General features: G+C 29.6%; 1 protein-coding gene across 3 annotated transcripts in view; it reads left to right on the plus strand.

The window, feature by feature from the left end:
- Positions 1-18,033, plus strand: part of LOC106470101 (bestrophin homolog 22-like) — a 55,728-nt gene that overhangs the window by 8,454 nt on the left and 29,241 nt on the right. Inside the window, exons 1-9 of one of the 3 annotated variants that reach the window (XM_022398669.1) lie at positions 511-609; positions 1,826-1,921; positions 5,341-5,514; positions 5,812-5,922; positions 7,252-7,423; positions 10,197-10,326; positions 13,054-13,208; positions 14,791-14,868; positions 16,279-16,431. In XM_022398669.1, the coding sequence (XP_022254377.1) occupies positions 5,444-5,514; positions 5,812-5,922; positions 7,252-7,423; positions 10,197-10,326; positions 13,054-13,208; positions 14,791-14,868; positions 16,279-16,431 (870 nt within the window). In that variant the 5' untranslated portion in view covers positions 511-609; positions 1,826-1,921; positions 5,341-5,443. Of the gene's footprint in view, positions 1-510; positions 610-1,179; positions 1,233-1,825; positions 1,922-5,340; positions 5,515-5,811; positions 5,923-7,251; positions 7,424-10,196; positions 10,327-13,053; positions 13,209-14,790; positions 14,869-16,278; positions 16,432-18,033 lie in introns of those variants that run through there. The other 2 variants (XM_022398671.1, XM_022398672.1) reach the window with 2 other exon arrangements.

The following is an 18,033-nucleotide window of genomic DNA, read 5'->3' on the forward strand; positions in this document are numbered from 1 at the left end:
ACTACAATTTAAGCTTTAGCAAAGTGATAAGCCTTTTTTCTTGTTCTGCTCTTCGTGGGTATCGAGACCAGAATTTTAGTGTTATAAGCCCTCTGACTTGCCGCTGAGCTACCGGGGAGTGCTAAGAATGAAAAGCACAGATTTCAAAACTACAAGTACGCATAGGTTTTAAAATATTATATAATTACCACAAAATTTTTCTTTGTGATAGATTTTTTTCTTATATTATTAATGAGAAAAAACTGGATTGTAAAAAGTTATTTACTTATGCTGGCACTAAAATTGGAAGATTATTTTAAATATGTTTTGATTTTCATGAAATTTGAGAAAATGTAATAAATAAAAACTATTTGTTCATTAGTGTTACTTTTTATTGTAATTTAGCACCGTCTTCCCTCGAGAAAGTGTCGATACAAGTGTGTGTTGCGCCGTCTATGAAAACAATATTGAAGTTAAAATGCAATCAATACTTGTTCAATTTAGATACTGGTGTAGGCTTAAGTTTTTATCGGGTGAGTAGATGTTAGATAATACTGTTGTATGTAAAGAAATATAGTTTAGGACTGAATAGAATCGGCTATTGCAGACTAGTCTGAGTAGGGCGTTTCCGTAAGTATATTATTATTATACTTTTGTAAAACACTAAATTGATAGTGATATATATATATATATATATATATATTTATTTATTTAATTAATTTAAAACAGAAAATTAAAGAAATTAGCTATTTTGCTTCTGTAGGTGACTAGCACTAAAAGTTAGAACTAAAAGTAAGAGTAAAATAAAAAATAAAAATTAATATATTAATTATCATTTACCAATGTAATTGAAATTGTAAGACTCAGAAAATGATAAATATATCTACTGATATGATTTGGTATGATTTACTTTATTTAGTTTCACGTTTATATTTTTCGTATTAAGAAAACGGTATTAATTATTATTAATAATTATAATAATATAGTGTACTACATTACTACCCTCGGCTGACGCTTTACTGTTACTAGTTTTAGTATTAATATACTATTTGATAAGAGTATTACTACTACTACTCTACTAGTAATACTAATAGCAATTTATGTTTAGTTAAGAAGCTGTGATTGTATTACTATTACTGTATACAGTCAGTACAGCCTAAGTTTAGGTTAAGACTTTAATTACACACACACAAGTTTATATATAGTGCAATTTGTAATACCTGCTTGACTAGGATTTTTAAAGACAGTTATGGGTAAGTTACTCCATTCTTCCTGTAAAAGTGAAAACTGTGATACTGTGGAACAAGCCAAATCAATACGATTTTATATTTTTGTGAAGTACTATTTCAAGTAGCATGATTTAAGTAGCTTTTTTTTTTCATTGATTAAATTTCTAGTGTAGTGAAGCACCAACATTGACAAGCATTATATTGTAAAATGTGTACAGTAACTTGTAGTTGTAAGTGAAAATTACACCTGTTGTTTCTTGTAGAATGTGTATTAGTCATATATTTTTATTTTATTTTGCCATTACATTTTTGTTAAAACTTAGTAACTATATTTCTGATTTCCAGTTCTATTCCTTATATATAATAGACTTATGTGTAGTATACTGTTTAGTATGTCATGAATGTCTTTACTAATAATGATATTTTATAATAGTGACATCTTTGATAGACCTTAAATTGACTTAATCTACATAGAATTTATTATAAGTTATTTTATTTGTGTAATCTGAAAAGCTTAGCATGTTTGTTCTTACTCTTAGTTTAAGATAATGCTTGATTTTTGAGAAGCATATACTATAAAGTATAACCTATTGTATTTATGTTTCATGGTTTTTAAGGAGAAAAGAAATTAATGGTACAGAAAAGTTCTCAGGATAGTTTGAATAAATCTCCACTTACAAGAATATGCAACTAGTCATGAATAGGAACTGGTGGTAAGACTAACTTTTTTAAAACATTTTTATTTAATTATCACACATTGATTGGTATGATTTGAAAAATGTTATTTGAATATTTCTCTCAATTTATGATGAGACTGATATCAGTAATGGGATTTTGATATTAAAATCTGAAATATAAAGAAGTTATCTAGGAGTAGAATTGTTTTGTATGTTTTTATTATATCAATCATTTGTGTGTTTTTTCCGTGAATGATAGATGACCTCAATGAGCCGAATTGCCATATGGCATGTTGCATATTCATATATTCCAAGAGAGTGCAAATAATTGTCATATTGTTAATAATGGATTTGCTAAAGGGAAATATTTTCTTCCTAATCTATTAACTTTTATTTGAGGATGCTTTATTACCTGATAAAAATTATTTTGACTTGGTGTACTTAGATTTTTAAAAAGTTTCTGATAAAGTGCCACATAAAAGATTAGCAAGGAAAGTCACATTGGGATTGAGGAAAAGCTAGTAAATTAGATTGTTGGATGGTTAATTGAGAGAAACATAGTTGTTATTAATGGTGTCAAACTGGACCCTTGTTACTTGTGGAGTGCCTCAAGGATAAGTGTTTAGGCTTTTGCTTTTTTACATATTGATGAGTGTATAAATTAAGAGAAAAAAAAAAGGTGGTTGCAAGTAAAAACTAGGTTGGCTCACAAAGGGTTTTAGGGATAGAATTAGAGAAAGTATCATAAGTTTTATTAAAGTTAAAGAAAACTCAGAGGATTATTGAAGATCAAGTGAGTTAGTAAAACAGGTATATGAAAGGGTATATATGTGAAGAAATTGGCTGAAAATGTGAAAACTAACAGTAAGGATTTTATTAGATTCATTAAGAATAAGAAAAATTTTATAATGGGAGTAGAACCTTTGAGGAATGATAAAGGAAGACTTATATCTGATGGTTAAAGGATGACTAGATTATTAAATTCTACTTTTTCTTCAATTTTTACTAATACAGATTTAAGAAATATTCCTCATCCTGAACAGTTGTTAGGTAGAGACAAGGTTGAACACAATGATCACATTAATTCTGAACTTAAGAAAAAATTGGGAAGTTTAAACAATGATAAGGCTTCTGGACCAGATAACATTTTCCCAAAGGTTTAGAAGGAGGTTAAGGAATGGATATGTGAGCCATTAACTGATATTTTATGTAAGTCACTGATTAATGGGTAGGTGACAGAGGATTGGAAGTTGGCTAATGTTACTCCTAATTTCAAAGGAGGTGATAAAAATTGTTCTGTTAATTTTAGGCTCATTAGTTTTATATTAGTGGCGAGATGTTGTTTGAAGTCTGATAAAAGATGCTTTGCAAAGTCATTTAACAAAGTTTAAAATTTTGTTTAACAGTCAACATGGTTTCATTGAAGGAAAATCCTTTGAAAAGGTTACTACTTATATAGATGAGGGTAATGATGTGGATTTGGTGTATCTGTATTTTGAGAAATCATTTGACAAGGTACCACATAAAAGGCATGTTAAGAAAATGATCTCCATAGGTGCTGGGTTAAATTGGATCATTGGTTAGAAAAGTGGCTGAATGGAAGGAAACAGAGGGTATTCAGTAAAACTGGATTATTGTCACGAGTGGGGTACCTCAGAGCTCATTGTTAGGACCTTTGCTGATAGTATTAAAGTCTTGGGTGTTGGTGGCTGTGTGGAGGCTGCTGCTGCTGCTTTACAAAAGGATTTAGATCACTTGGTGAGTTATGCAAGTAAATGAGAGATGGCTTTTAGTTATAATAAATGCAAGTTATTGCATGAAGGTTATCATAATTTGAATTATGGTTTATTAGTCTCTTAAACCATCCATGCAGTGTGCTGTCACTAGAGTAAGTAGGATTTTAGGTTGTATATACAGAAATATTGAATACAAGTTTAAAGAGATTATAAGTTCATTACATAGGTCACTGATTAGGCTGTATTTGGAGTATTGAATTGTTGGAAAGAGTTCACAGGAGGACATCTGGAATGATATTTGGATGGAAAGATTATCGTAGTAAGTTAAGATCGCTGAAACTATTTTCTCTTGGGAAAAAAAAAGTTAGAGGGGATCTGATTGAAGTGTTAAGGGAACTGATAGTGTCAGTGCATCATCTTTTTTTTGAGCTTATTGGAGAGAATGGCAGGAATTAGGGACACAAATACAAGTTTTGGCAGGATACGAGTCATCTTCAGTGAAGACAGTTTTATTTTTTTAACAGGATAGTTGGCCCTTGGAATGGTTTGCCTTCAAATGTGGTGGAAGCATTAAATTTAAGGGAAGGCTTGATAAGAATTTGAATGATAAGAACTGACTTCGAGTTTCTTTTTTAATAATTTAAATTAGTGGATGAGACAGTCTAGATGGGCCAACAGGTCTCCTGTGGTCCTTAAATGTTATTAATAAATTAGAGAAGTTTGTGGACAATTAATAGTAAACTTTTGGTATTTCTAGCTGTTTAGGTACTTGTACTACTACAGAATAACCTGAATAAATTGGTTATTTGAAAAATTCTTGGCAACTAACCTTTTATTATAGTAAGTGTGAGGTAATGCACTTAGATATAGTTGAATTTAGTTGAGAACTCACTAAATAGCGTGACTGAAAAAGAGGGTCTTGGCATAGTGGTGGATATGTCACTGAAGCCATCAAGGCAGTAGTAAAGCTAATAAAAGTTAGTGTATTTAGAAACATCGTTTAGAAGTCAAAAGAGGTAAATAAATTTCTGTATACAAATCACTAGTTAGGCCTCTTATTGGAATACTTTGTACAATTTGGCATATGGGAAATGATTCAGCGGAGGTCTACCAGGATGATTCTAGTGATAAAAGGCTTATATTAATGGAGATAGTTTAAGATCTCTTATTGTTTTTTTGAGAAAAGAAGGGTAAGAGGTAATCTTATTGAAGTACTAGATTATCATATGATAAAAGTCTTTGATTTCTTTATGCTATATTTTGAAGAGAATGGGATGAGAGGATAGAGGATTCAGAAAAAGACTCTAGTTAAGATTGTTTTAATTTTCTAACATGTTGATCGGCTTATGGATAGAGTTGCTGTTGTTAAGTTGTGGAGACTGGCTCTTTTCACGAGTTTGAAAGGGGAATTGATAATTTTCTAAAAATTAAAAGATTGATTTAACTTTTTACTTTTCTATGAAAGGTGGGTGTACAGGGACAACCCTGAAGGACCAAATGGTCTATTGTTGTCCATATGTTGTTATTATTTGGTAAACTGTGTCTGATTGTTTTACTATATGATGTTCATTGTATGAAATATTTTATATCCTTAATGAATTATTTGTCATACAGATGTAAAGAAAAAAGTTTTTTTTTCAAGGATATGAACTTTGTTATCCATGAACTACCTTATTATCTACTAACTGGCTTATTCCCTTGGGATTTTTTTTTTTTCAGTATCTTCATGTGGAAAACAATGTTCAAGATTACAGTCATAAAATGAAGTTTCTGTATAAGTAATTTTAGAGAGATCTTGCTTGTAGATTTGTAGCAAAAACTAATGACTGTATCATACACTGCAGAAGTTGCTACTTCTCGAGGATTAGGTTGTTTTTGGAAACTTCTTTTTAGGTAAGCTTCATATACTTCCATATTTGAAAAGTGAATATTTGGTTTCAGTTTTTAAACTACATTTTTATTTATGAAGCATACTTATTAATGACTAGAATTAGCTATAGTAAATCTTGTATACATGAATGCCTTTACTAATTGCTTTCTACCAATAACAGAAAAAATTATAGAAATTTACCAATTCAAAAAAACAAATGCATTATGTTAGCTTTTAATGTATATGTGAAATTGAAAGTTATATTTGCTTTGTACTGTTGTGTGAATAATCAAGTAATTAATTTAATATTAATATTTCAGATGGAGAGGAAGTATTTACAAGCTATTATGGCCAGAATTATGTTTGTACTTATTTGTGTATTATTTAATAAATATTATCTACCGGACAAGTCTCAATGATTCAAGTAAGAGGTAAGTCTGTAATTATTAATGTGTAAAAGATCTTGTACTTTAATATATATATATATATCTTTCAGGCAGGTTTTTAGAGAAATTAAAAAAGGAGCAAGATGAGTAAATTTGGTGAGCCTCATTGCAGTGAGGCTCACCAAATTTACCCTTTGCTCATCAAATCCTAAATATATGCTGACTTTCACATTCATGTACGTGTACATAGCTAACAAAATATTATAATAATATAAGGTAACAGCTCACAAAACACATTTAAGAAAAAATTCTACAAATTCATAAATATAGTATTTAAATATCACAAAAATCCAATGGAATATTTTTTCATGTATCAAATGTATATCAAGTTTATAACTGTGTCACAGCCTAGATTAATGTTCCTGGAAAATGAAAACTACTTTGTGTGTATATTATTATGTTTATTTATATCCATGTAAATCTAACACATTTGTATAACTTAAATGATCACTAGAAAATTTATAAAGGCAAGAATATGACAAAAGTTGTAAGTAACATTTATTACCATCCTTCTCAAATCATTGTACAAATTATATCATTGTGTGTTTAATTTGATAGAGTTCTACACACACATATGATAAATAATTTCAGAATATTTGTCTTTGATAGTATCAGCAAAACAACAGAAAAAATTATCCCAAAATTGTAGTGAATTTAATAGTTATATATTGTTATATGATATGTAGTAAATACTGGATTTACTACACTAGTGACTTATATGTAATGAGTGTGTCCTCATTTAGAAGTTGATGCATTACTTATAAAGAATGGATTTGTACTCTTAGAAATTTTTAGTGTTATTAATGGCATGTTCATGTTTATATTGAGAAAAGTCAGAAGGCCTATTGTAGTTTGAATAAAAATTCAATTTAGAAATTCTATGCTATGTGTCATTTGGCCAGTGAATGAAGTGGTAATCTTTTAGTATGTAAAGTATGCTTATAAAAATATTACATATATTTATAATTTTCAACATGTTAAACACTTCATTTTTTTGTTCAAAAAATATTTTCAAACTGATGGGCTCTGATTTCACATATTTGGAAAAGATTGTTTGAAAATTGTCACTAACTTTTTTTGCAGTATTTTGTAAATGGTAATTTACAAAAAAATGGACTTATCATTTGACAATTGTTAAATAATAGTAATAAATCTTATGCTTTTCAGGTTTTAGGCTTTAAATACATAATGTGATACGACTGTTACTGGACAGTGCTATGATCCTTGTTATCTTTTAAACTATTTTTTAGTTGCTTTATTCAACAAGTGTTATCAGTGTTTAGCATTTATTGTGAATTTTTTTTTATTTTTTAGCTATTTTGAGAAGATTGTCCTGTATTGTGCAACATTTTCCAATTTGATTCCTATATCTTTTGTTCTGGGCTTCTATGTTTCTTTGATCATTAAGCGATGGTGGGATTCTTTCTCGAGTATTCCATGGCCAGACAACATGGCATTTTATGTCAGTGCTTTCATTCATGGCCAGGTGGGTAAGAGATTTTTTTTTTTTCTTCAGTTAAGAATTCCAAAATAAGTGACGGTGTATTTCCTTAAAAAAAGTTGATGAATTTGCAGTTTAATGTGCAGTCTTAAATTCTTAAGTTTAAGATTAAGAATAGTGATTACAGCTATCTTTCAGTAGGCTTTAATTATAGGAAAACAAGCTATTACTTTGCTTCTTGTAAGGTTTGATATAACTGATTTTATTACAAGGTGTGTAGGTGGCTTTCATCCTATTGCAACATCTGTGTGTTTATGGGAGATTAACCTTTTCCATGTCATCATGTTTTGTAGACTTGCATTTAAAATTTTATTAAACTACTATTTTATGAATGTATGTTCATAAATTTGGAATCAAAATGTAGTTTGTTATTCCATTTTTAGTATTATATATTATTTGCTTTCTTAGTTCAAAAGTAAATATTAAAATAAAATTTCTAAATACCAGTTGTTTGTGTGTCACATGGTACATTGTCTTCTGATTTTGCTCAGATTGTATTGTGGGCATCATAAAATGTAATGTCTGCAGTTTTTAATGAATTAAAAACTCAAATTACCAATATTGATAAGCCAGAATATAAATAAGAACCTCCTACTTTTTCTATTTGCTGACTCACCTCTTCCTCTTTTGAAAATATTTGTTTACTTGCACCTTCTTTTCTTACGTACATCTTTGTAACCAATTGAAAATGATCATTTTGAACAACGTAATCCTATCATTCTTCCTAAAGTATTTATGTAGGTAAAGCCATTATAAGTTTGAAGAGTGGTGATTAAGGCAATATGCTGACCAGAAATGAGATTTTTTAATCTTAAAATCAAAATGTCTTTGTATGTTGGATAGTCAACATTCCAAAAGAAAAAATTCATGAACAAATCTTTAATTAAAAAACCTGATACTTTGTTAATGAAAGCCTTGTAATGTTTACTGATAGTCTGCAAAATTTCATGATGATACACATACATTACCAAAGGGTATAGTATGAATAATCTTGTGGTTACTTTGGTGGTTATGTAGTAGGTGCAATGCACCTAGCCCTGTAACCAAAGAGTTGATTGAAATTATTGTAGTCATTAACAATATCTCTGTTGTTTTTCTTCCAAAAATTACATCTATAAAAGATCTATCTTTGAGATTTTCTAAATGCAAATAAAAACTCTGCTGTACTTTTAACACTCTTATAGCAGATTGCCATAAATTAATTTACTTTTTTCTCTGTATTTGCTGGCATATCTGATGGTCTAGATACTTTTATATAGTAAATTGTGTAATTCCAAACAAAATCTTGCCTTATGTTTGTAAACACCAAAAATACATTTTATTATTAGTGTTTTGCCATTTCAGTTTGCTAAGCATAATATGACAGTTTTCAGAATATTTTTTAATACAAATAATAATCATTTATTGAATCTCTTCATTATAAGTGATTTCCTGACTCAATTAAATATAAGTGTTATAAGCTACTTAGAAATATTTATCTTAGCATTTTATAGTTGCAGCTCACAAGACTGGGCATGTTCCTCCCAGCTAGTTTGACTGTTGTTGTTCTTATGAAGAAGCTTTGCCAATAAATATAATTCAAAATTAAACAACATAAAACCAATTCAAAATGGACATGTAACATAAATGCAACAGTAAATAGAAAAAAGAAAACTAATACATAAGTGTTTAGTGTCATGTTTTCTGCAGGTTAAAAATGAAGTAAATGGGAAATACATGTTGTGAAATAGCAAAAGTACACACATTACTAGGGTTGGACATATGACCATCAAAGAAATACATGACATTGACCTCCTTTCAGTGGCACAGGATTAGGTCTGAGGGCTTGTAATGCTAAAATTCAGGTTTTGATAACTATGGTGGACAGAGCACAGATGATAACCCATTGTGTAGTTTTGTGCTTAACAACAAAACAAACGTGACAATGAGTTGTAAACCATGTATGATATATGAAAGGAGAGAAAGACAATTAATGTTTTGTATTAGGGAATGGTGACTTTTTGGTGGAAAATGCTATAATGTAAGCTTTTTTGTTTATTTAAGTTTGTGTTATAAAAAATATATTTTTTTTTCATAAAGCAGCAATGGAAAAACATTTTGTCATTCTATTATGCTTAATCAAGTTAAAAGTTACACAATTTAAAATTATAATCTTACTTCATAACGGCAAATACTTAATCTGCTTTTCAACACTTTTTTTCCATACGCTATTAATTCCTCTTGATAAATTTTGTTATCACATTTCCTTACTTTGTGATTCCAGTTTTATTTCTTAAAGTTTGTATACCCACTTGGCTATTTAATAAGTATATAAATTTTCTTACTATACAAAGTTAGGGTTTTCATTATCTTTAAAAATATATATTTCCTCTCCCCAGTAGTATTGTTTTTACATACTTACAGTACATTTCACAAATCATGAAGAATAGTCTGAATAACAAAAATATATCCAGTCTAGTTTGAGAAGTATAATTTAATGAGATTTCATCACTGATGGTATGTGACACTAAATATTAACAGCTAGATACCTTAATTTTATCTTTCATCCCACTATTGGATTAGAACATTATTAGCAACTTTATGCTTCTATAGTTTATTTTCTGATGCTTTACAAAACCAAGAATATCTTGAAGGATGGTGAGAAGAAATGGATTTAAAAACTATATGTAGCATTTCAAATACATTTTAAAGATTTTGCTATTGCAATATTGAAATATATAAACTTAATAAAAAATTTTCATGCTTTGTTTGTTGGAAGGATGAACGTGGCCGCCTGATGAGGAGAACAATTATGCGTTATGTGAATTTAGCTTTTATCATCACTCTGACCTGCATTAGTCCTGCTGTAAAGAAGAGGTTCCCTACTTTAGATCATTTAGTGGAAGCTGGTTTGTAAATCTATTTTATATTTGTGATGGTCTTATCTTATTTATCATAAGATCACCAATTGACATGAAGAAATGGAACCACAGTTTACTTACTTAATTACAGTCCTTAAGGTCTACATTTTACAGTATTGAAACTTAGTAACAAAATGCATAATCATATCCTAATAAAGTCACAAGAACTTTTTTTTTCATTAAAACTTTTGAAATGTCTTCTGCACCTGTAGTGGGGATACTTAGTAGGAAAAGAAGTAATCACATATTACCTTACTTTCAATAAAGGGTTGCCCCCCAGTGGCACAGCGGCATGTCTGCAAACTTACAATGCTAGAAACCGGGTTTCCGATACCAGTGGTGGGCAGAGCACAGATAGCCCATTGTGTAGCTTCATGCTTAACTTCAAACAAACAAACAAACAATAAAGGGTCATTAATTATGTTTAAAATGTAAGTAAGCAATATGAAGGAGTTAAATGTCCATAATTATTGAACATAGATAAGTCATTTATGCTTAACTTCAAACAAACAAACAAACAATAAAGGGTCATTAATTATGTTTAAAATGTAAGTAAGCAATATGAAGGAGTTAAATGTCCATAATTATTGAACATAGATAAGTCATTTATTCATGTTTGTACTTGTAATAATCTTAATCCAATGATTAAAATGTTTTTGGAAATATTATTAAAGAAACACGTAGTTTTTAAAAAAATGTTAAACTATTGCCTTATTTGTATGTTGTTGTTGTTACATGTTGTTCAAGTCACTGCATGGGCATTATTTATAAATACAGAGCTTCCAACATACCATTTTGCCCCTAATTAATGCATCCAAAATGCAAAAAGTGGTGTATGTGTGCTAATTAGAGACTAATTGGGTCATGTGATAATACCTCTTATTATAAACAAATATATCTATAATAAGTCGTAGCAAACATAGCCTATTTATTTTTAAATTTGCTATAAACATCAGTGCTCACTATCACAGTAAATATGGTAATCATTGTTTATAAGTGTAAAAAATGCTGTGAAGCAGTATTACCATGTACTGGGTAATCTCCTTTGATTGGCACTGCCAAAGCATCTTTGAAATTTGCTGCTACAGCGAAAAAAGGCCAGAAAATTGTGGCCTATACGTAATGTCAGTTACCAGTATTTATTGCTGATCTCTATGACCAGGAGGGGGATGTTAATTAGGGGCAATATGGTATCTGTATGTTAAACAATTTACAACAGTTGCTAGTTTATTTGTGTTGGGTTAATTTACACTGATGAATCCAAGGTAAATTGAACTGAATATAAAAATATTTTACTGTTGTGTTGTTTATGTAGAAAACTTCCTTATGTAAGTTATAATAAATGCATTACTTTTCTGATCTGTAGGATAATTTTTGTTTAGTGCATTGTGGTTACATATCTTGTAGAAAGACAAAACTTAAACAGTTGGATGATATTGTAGTGAGATTTCAAAATTCATGCTTTTCATAATTCACATAGGAAGTTTACTTGTTAGAATGAAAATCTTACTGAAGCTGCATGGATTTCACCATCCAAACCAACAGTTAAAATTTTCCACTAGTCAGCTTTTACTTCTTTATTCTATGTTAACAGAGGTTCAAAGGCACTCAGTACCATGACTTATGGAAAGAAATCTTGAAATTTCAATTAGATTATAGTGTATTTATTACTGAGAATAAAAACAAACTATTTCAATTTATTCATGCTAACTTACATTAATTGATAGCTCATGAAAATGAGTGTATGAGGTATTTATTCTTCTAATTACAGCTTTATGGTAAAGGTTTTTAAATTAGAACTCATCTGCACATGTTTATTTGTGGTTGTATAATGAAAATCAACCAGTGTTTTGTTTAATTGTCAACCAAACTTATTTAATAAAGATTTAAAACATTGTCAATGATGTCAATATTACTGTTTTTTAACGTAGAGATATGTGGCTTATTACTGGCACTTCAGATTAACAGTTTGTTCAGAGTATATTTAACAAGGAGAAAAAATATCTTAACCATATCAAATATACATCACTATCTAATAAGTAGACTGTTGTTTTGCAGTGTTTAAAGTGTTTTTGTATTATTCACATGCAGGAGAGAGTAAATTTTCTTCAGGATATGATGAAAAAAATAGCTGAATATTTCGATGTATATATCTAATAACAAAAATGTTGTAAGTTTTAATGGTTAGTGTTGGGTATTGTGATCTAAACCCTGATGTTGAAAATATATTGTTGTGTAAAATTATAACTGCTTATTACAATAGAAAAAGCTAAAGATTAATCAGTATGTACATGTACCATATTATCCTGTTGAGAGTAATATATATATATATGTGAAGCATTAATAGTGTTTGAAAAAGTTTTATTTTTTGCAAGCTTTGATTGTTATGATTTAATCGTGTCTGTTATCATTGCATCAGTTTTGTACTTGTATCTGATTGAATAAGAAAATAAGAACAAATGTGGTGAAAGAAAACCTCTAGATTGTTATATCCAGTCAGTTGCAAACTGATTGATATTCATTAATATACCATTTTTTTATTTTATCAGTTGTTGTAGCCACTACTTTAAGCTATAAATGTATATAAAATGGTGAATGCAAAATTTTAAATGTTTGTGTCATTCTGGAAGTTTATATATCCAGTATTTTTTTACTGATCAGTTCTTTCCCAGTTTGTGTGTTTTAGCTTGATTGTTATTTTAATTGAATTTTTAGGTGTTCTGCTTGCTAATGAAAAGGAAGTAATAGATCATTTAAAAACTCCTCACCCAATATACTGGATGCCGTTAATATGGGCATCTAGTATTTGTATTCGGGCTAGAAAAGAAGGCAGAGTTCGAGATGATTTTGCTTTGAAGACTCTTGTTGATGTGAGTGGATTAATGTGTTTCAAGACATTCAAACTTGTAAATGATACAGAATTTCTAAATGCTCGATGATTAGAAGAGATGATATACTGGCTTAAAAAGTTTTTTTTTCTTTTTAACTCTCCAGAGGCTGAGATTTTATTAATGATCTGTAGAGACCAAAAATATATCCTGTATCTTTTTGTTTATTACACAGTTATTAGCATAAAGATAATTGCAATACTGGCATTATATTCTGTTGAACATATTATTTTCAATTTATATGCTTAAAAATATGTTTTAGACCAGTCCTTCTCTCCTCCAAGGACTCGGCAATAAGCTTGAGGCTTATGACACAAAAAAAGTGTGGTTCTATACATCGTGCATTTTTGTTCTTTAAAACCAACTTTAGCCCATTCAGAAAGCTTTTACAAAAGTATAACTTTATTATAATTTTTTATAAGCATTCTTGCACAAACTCGTGTATCATACTTACTGGAGAATAATTTTTTCTAAATTTATTTTATGCTATAATGCATAAAATAATGTGTTTATTTTACTTTAATGAAACAAAATTCCTTCTGACCAATCAGAAAAATAAAATTTAATGTGTTGCTTTAAAATTTATATGAAATAAAGAAATAAAACACAGATAAAAAGCATTGACACTTGTACATGCCCTAGCTATTAAAAATATTTAGACATATATAAGACAATTATATTCTATAAAATTTATGTATATTAGATTTAAATAAAAAAAGTAGTAATCTGAGGAAAAAGTTAACAAAATTGCTAACTATTAACATTATTAGTATGGCCTATTTATAAATTTGCCATTTCATAATCAAGTACTTTTGCTCAAAGAAACATATACTGTTATATTCAAAGATTTTAACAACATATTATGGGATTGATGGATGACCTACAGAGGAGATGAAAACAAAAACTTAATGAGTTATTTGAAGTATTTATTTAACTAAACTGTACCTCAATATAACAGTTCAACTCCAAGTACTATTTTATTTTGTTTTCCGTTTTTAACTGAAGTTAAAAAAAACATATTCTGCCAGAATTATACTTGTGTCTACTAGAGCTATACTCATTGACAAACAACAATTTTACAATATCTGAACAATAAAACACTAGTAGAGTACCAAAGTGTCTTCCTAGTGTTTCTATAATATTCGAGTTATTCCACATTTTGTTCCATTCAGAAAAAAATATCCTGAAAACAGTAAACAAAGCTGCTTATCAGTGAAACATGTTGTTACAAAGAGTAGTCAATAAATATTGATCACATAATAACCCAATATTATTGACTTTGAAATAAATGATTTATAGAATAATAACATTCTACAGCAGTACCTAAACATTTTGCGTGAATTTCAAATTCAAATACTTGAAAGTAAATATAAAAGTGACAAGTGCATTGATATTCAGGTGATTGAAATCTAGTTAGTTTTTGTTATATGAGAGAACGTTTTTTGTAAAGAAGTACAATTTTATGTTTGTAATAAACAAAAGATGACTATATGAGGTCAATTAGTAGAAGAATGTTTAAATTAATAAATAAATCAATAGTTTGATGTTATTTCCACATTTTCAGGAAATAGCAAAGTATCGAGGAAAATGTGGAGACCTGTTTAACTACGACTGGATCAGTATCCCTTTAGTGTACACTCAGGTAACAAATTAATGTTGTTTTTAATAGCATTGTAAGTTTCAAAGGGCTAATTATTGTAGAAGCAAGATGGTAATAATAACATCCAAATGTAAAAATGGTCCAGTACATATATGTTTTAGGTTGACCAGAATTGTCCATATGTATATTAAGTAGTTAAAATTATTTTGAGTGGAATTAATAGACATTTTTAATTCCTTCTGCACAACTGGGTCAAAGAAAACACGAAAAAATTAAAAGTTGAAACTGTTATGATGAGTAATTTAAAACATTCTGATCAGTATTCCAATTATTGCAGAGGAAAAAATTTATTGTTCATTTTATTTTATATTGTTCTATATTTCATTTCACTGTATATTGATGATTTCTCTACAGTTAGTGTTAGGATAGAGAAAATAGATGAAATATGAAATTTTTACCAAAGAAAAACGTGATGTTTCTTTAGAACATTCTAGAGGTTATGCAAAATTAAAGATAAAAACTTAATATGAAAAGAAGTATTTTTATTCTTAACATGTAAATTGCCTTTCACTCAGACTGACTCAGTAAAGGCTTTGGAAATTAACAAAGAAATCTTTAGCAGAAACTAAAAATAATTTACCAAAAACTTTGACTTTTTGTGTATGTGCAACAGACTTTTAGTATTTCCTAAAAGCTTGGCAAGTTTCATAAAGTTACACATGGTAAATTGAGAGTTATAATATGTATGGTTTCAAGGTTTATGAAATTGACCAACTTCATTCGTATAGTGTTTTAATTAGTTACATAAATTATTAAATGAGCTATTTTAAAGTGTTAAAGTGTCTTTTGTTGTATAGATAGTTGTTTTGTAAATTTTGCATACAGCTTGGTTTTATATCAAGACATCCAGATCTATAAAGTCATTTTGAAACAGCCAGCATTTTTGTTGAATGTGATTTACTTGTTATGTGCATATGTGAGAGATTTTCACAATGAGTATGAAAATCTACACTGACAGTTTTGGCTAGAATAGAACCAGCACAGAAAAGTTAGATGTGACTTTGTCTATCTCTTTTTTTTTATGTTTCATTTGATAACTAAGTAATTAATTTGATATTATAGTCACCCATGTAGCATCTATTGCTATTGTTGATCATAAATATCTTGATAAAGTCAGAGGGAAAGATTTGGTTTATGAATGACCTGACATGTTCAGTAGTGACAAATTTTTTTGCTCCTACCCATGTATTTATTTGAGGTACCTCTTATTTTTATAGCTCATAACAAAATATATTATTCAGGTCTATGTTTGGAAAAGTTGCAAAGAATATTTGATATTTCATGTTTTTAACATGCTCAACTATTTGATTTAATATTATCTAATAAACAGATAGTTAGCAGTTATGTATGTTACACATTTTCTATCACATACAATGCTGTTTATACTAATAGGTTGTGACATTGGCTGTGTACACATACTTTTTGGCTGCTTTGATGGGGAGCCAGATGCTGGATCCAGAGAAGGGCTACGATAATCACCATGTTGACATCTATGTTCCTATATTCAACTTCTTACAGTTCTTCTTTTACATGGGATGGCTTAAGGTGAATTTCTTGAGAAACTTTTGAAAGCTCAGCAAAGTGTTGAGAGATTTTATTTCATTATATATGTTGTTGTGTTATACTTAATTAGAATTAACAACTCTAGAGTTATAGACTTCTAAAGGTTGACTTTTTTTAAGCTATAGAGTTGGTTGGGAGGTTTTGGATGATCAGTTTAATTGAGATTTATGTAAGTAATGCTTTAGCAATCCTTAATATTTCTGTTAAACTTTAAAGAAGGCATTCCTACTAAACTGAAAAGTAACCTCACAAGTAACAAGATTAAATCCATTTATAATCTGAAAAAAGACACTAACATTAAAGTTCTAAAAGCTGATAAAGGCAACACCACTGTAATCATGAATAACTCGGAATACATCGACAAAATGAATGACATCCTTTCCAATAAAAAGAAATTCAAAGCCATCCCAAACAATCCAACAAACACACACAAAAAAGAACTTACAGAACTTTATTACAAATGAAAATTACTGATGATCTTTATTTTTATCTATGTAAAGGTGATTCACGCACACCACAACTTTATGGCATTCTTAAACCACACAAACAGGACTGCCCCTCACGACCTTTTCTGTCCACATATGATTTCTGCAACTACAATCTTGGAAAATACATAGCCTGGGCTCTCACACCATATGTAACATCTGCAGGTTCATTTTTTAAAGATGCCTTCAATTTCAAATGCACACTAGACCAACTAAATTCTAAAGCCTTAATGGGTAGTTTTGATGTCTTGTCACTCTTCACCAAAGTCCCCACCAATGAAGCTTGCAATATCACACTCGACCTCTACATTAATGACCCCAACAAGATAATCCACATCCCCAGCACACTTTTTACTTGTCTCTTAGAATTTACAACAACTAAAACCAACTTCATGTTCAACAATGAACATTTTCTTCAAATAGATGGTTTAAGTATGGGCAGTCCTGTTTTACCCATTCTTGCCAATATATTCATGACCCAGATCGAAACACAAGCCATACATTCTGCACTTCATCCCCTATTATACTGGTACAGATATGTCGATGACACTTTTTCTGGTTTCACTTCTACAGAACACACACTAACTTTCTTTGAACACATAAATTCCATTCATCTCAACATCAAATTTACCGTAGAACATGAAAACAATAAACAGTTATCTTTTCTTTACCTCGACATTATCAGTTCGGACACAGTTTAAAACCAAAATTCACCGTAAGAACACACACCGGCCTCTACATTCCTTGGAATTCCGCTCATGACACCACACAAAAAATCAATACACTGAAAAACCTCATAAACACAGCCACAAGACTCTGGTCAATGGACTACATAAATGAAGAAATTAACCACATAAAGCATTCCTTTATTCACACCAATAAATTTCCACAAGCTATTCTTGAAAAATTCTCCTACGTTCACCACAACAAAACTCAACTCGCGAACAAAATTGATACTAACAAACCCAATAACAGAACAATACACTGCAGTTTACCTTTTGTCCCTGAAGCCAGCTCAAGAATAATCCGCGCTTGGATAAAACTAGCCATTAAACACAAATTCCTGTCAACGTTAAATTCTCTCAAAAACTCGGCCCTA

This window comes from Limulus polyphemus, unplaced genomic scaffold (genome assembly GCF_000517525.1).
Source record: "Limulus polyphemus unplaced genomic scaffold, Limulus_polyphemus-2.1.2 Scaffold3821, whole genome shotgun sequence".
Lineage (NCBI taxonomy): Eukaryota > Metazoa > Arthropoda > Merostomata > Xiphosura > Limulidae > Limulus > Limulus polyphemus.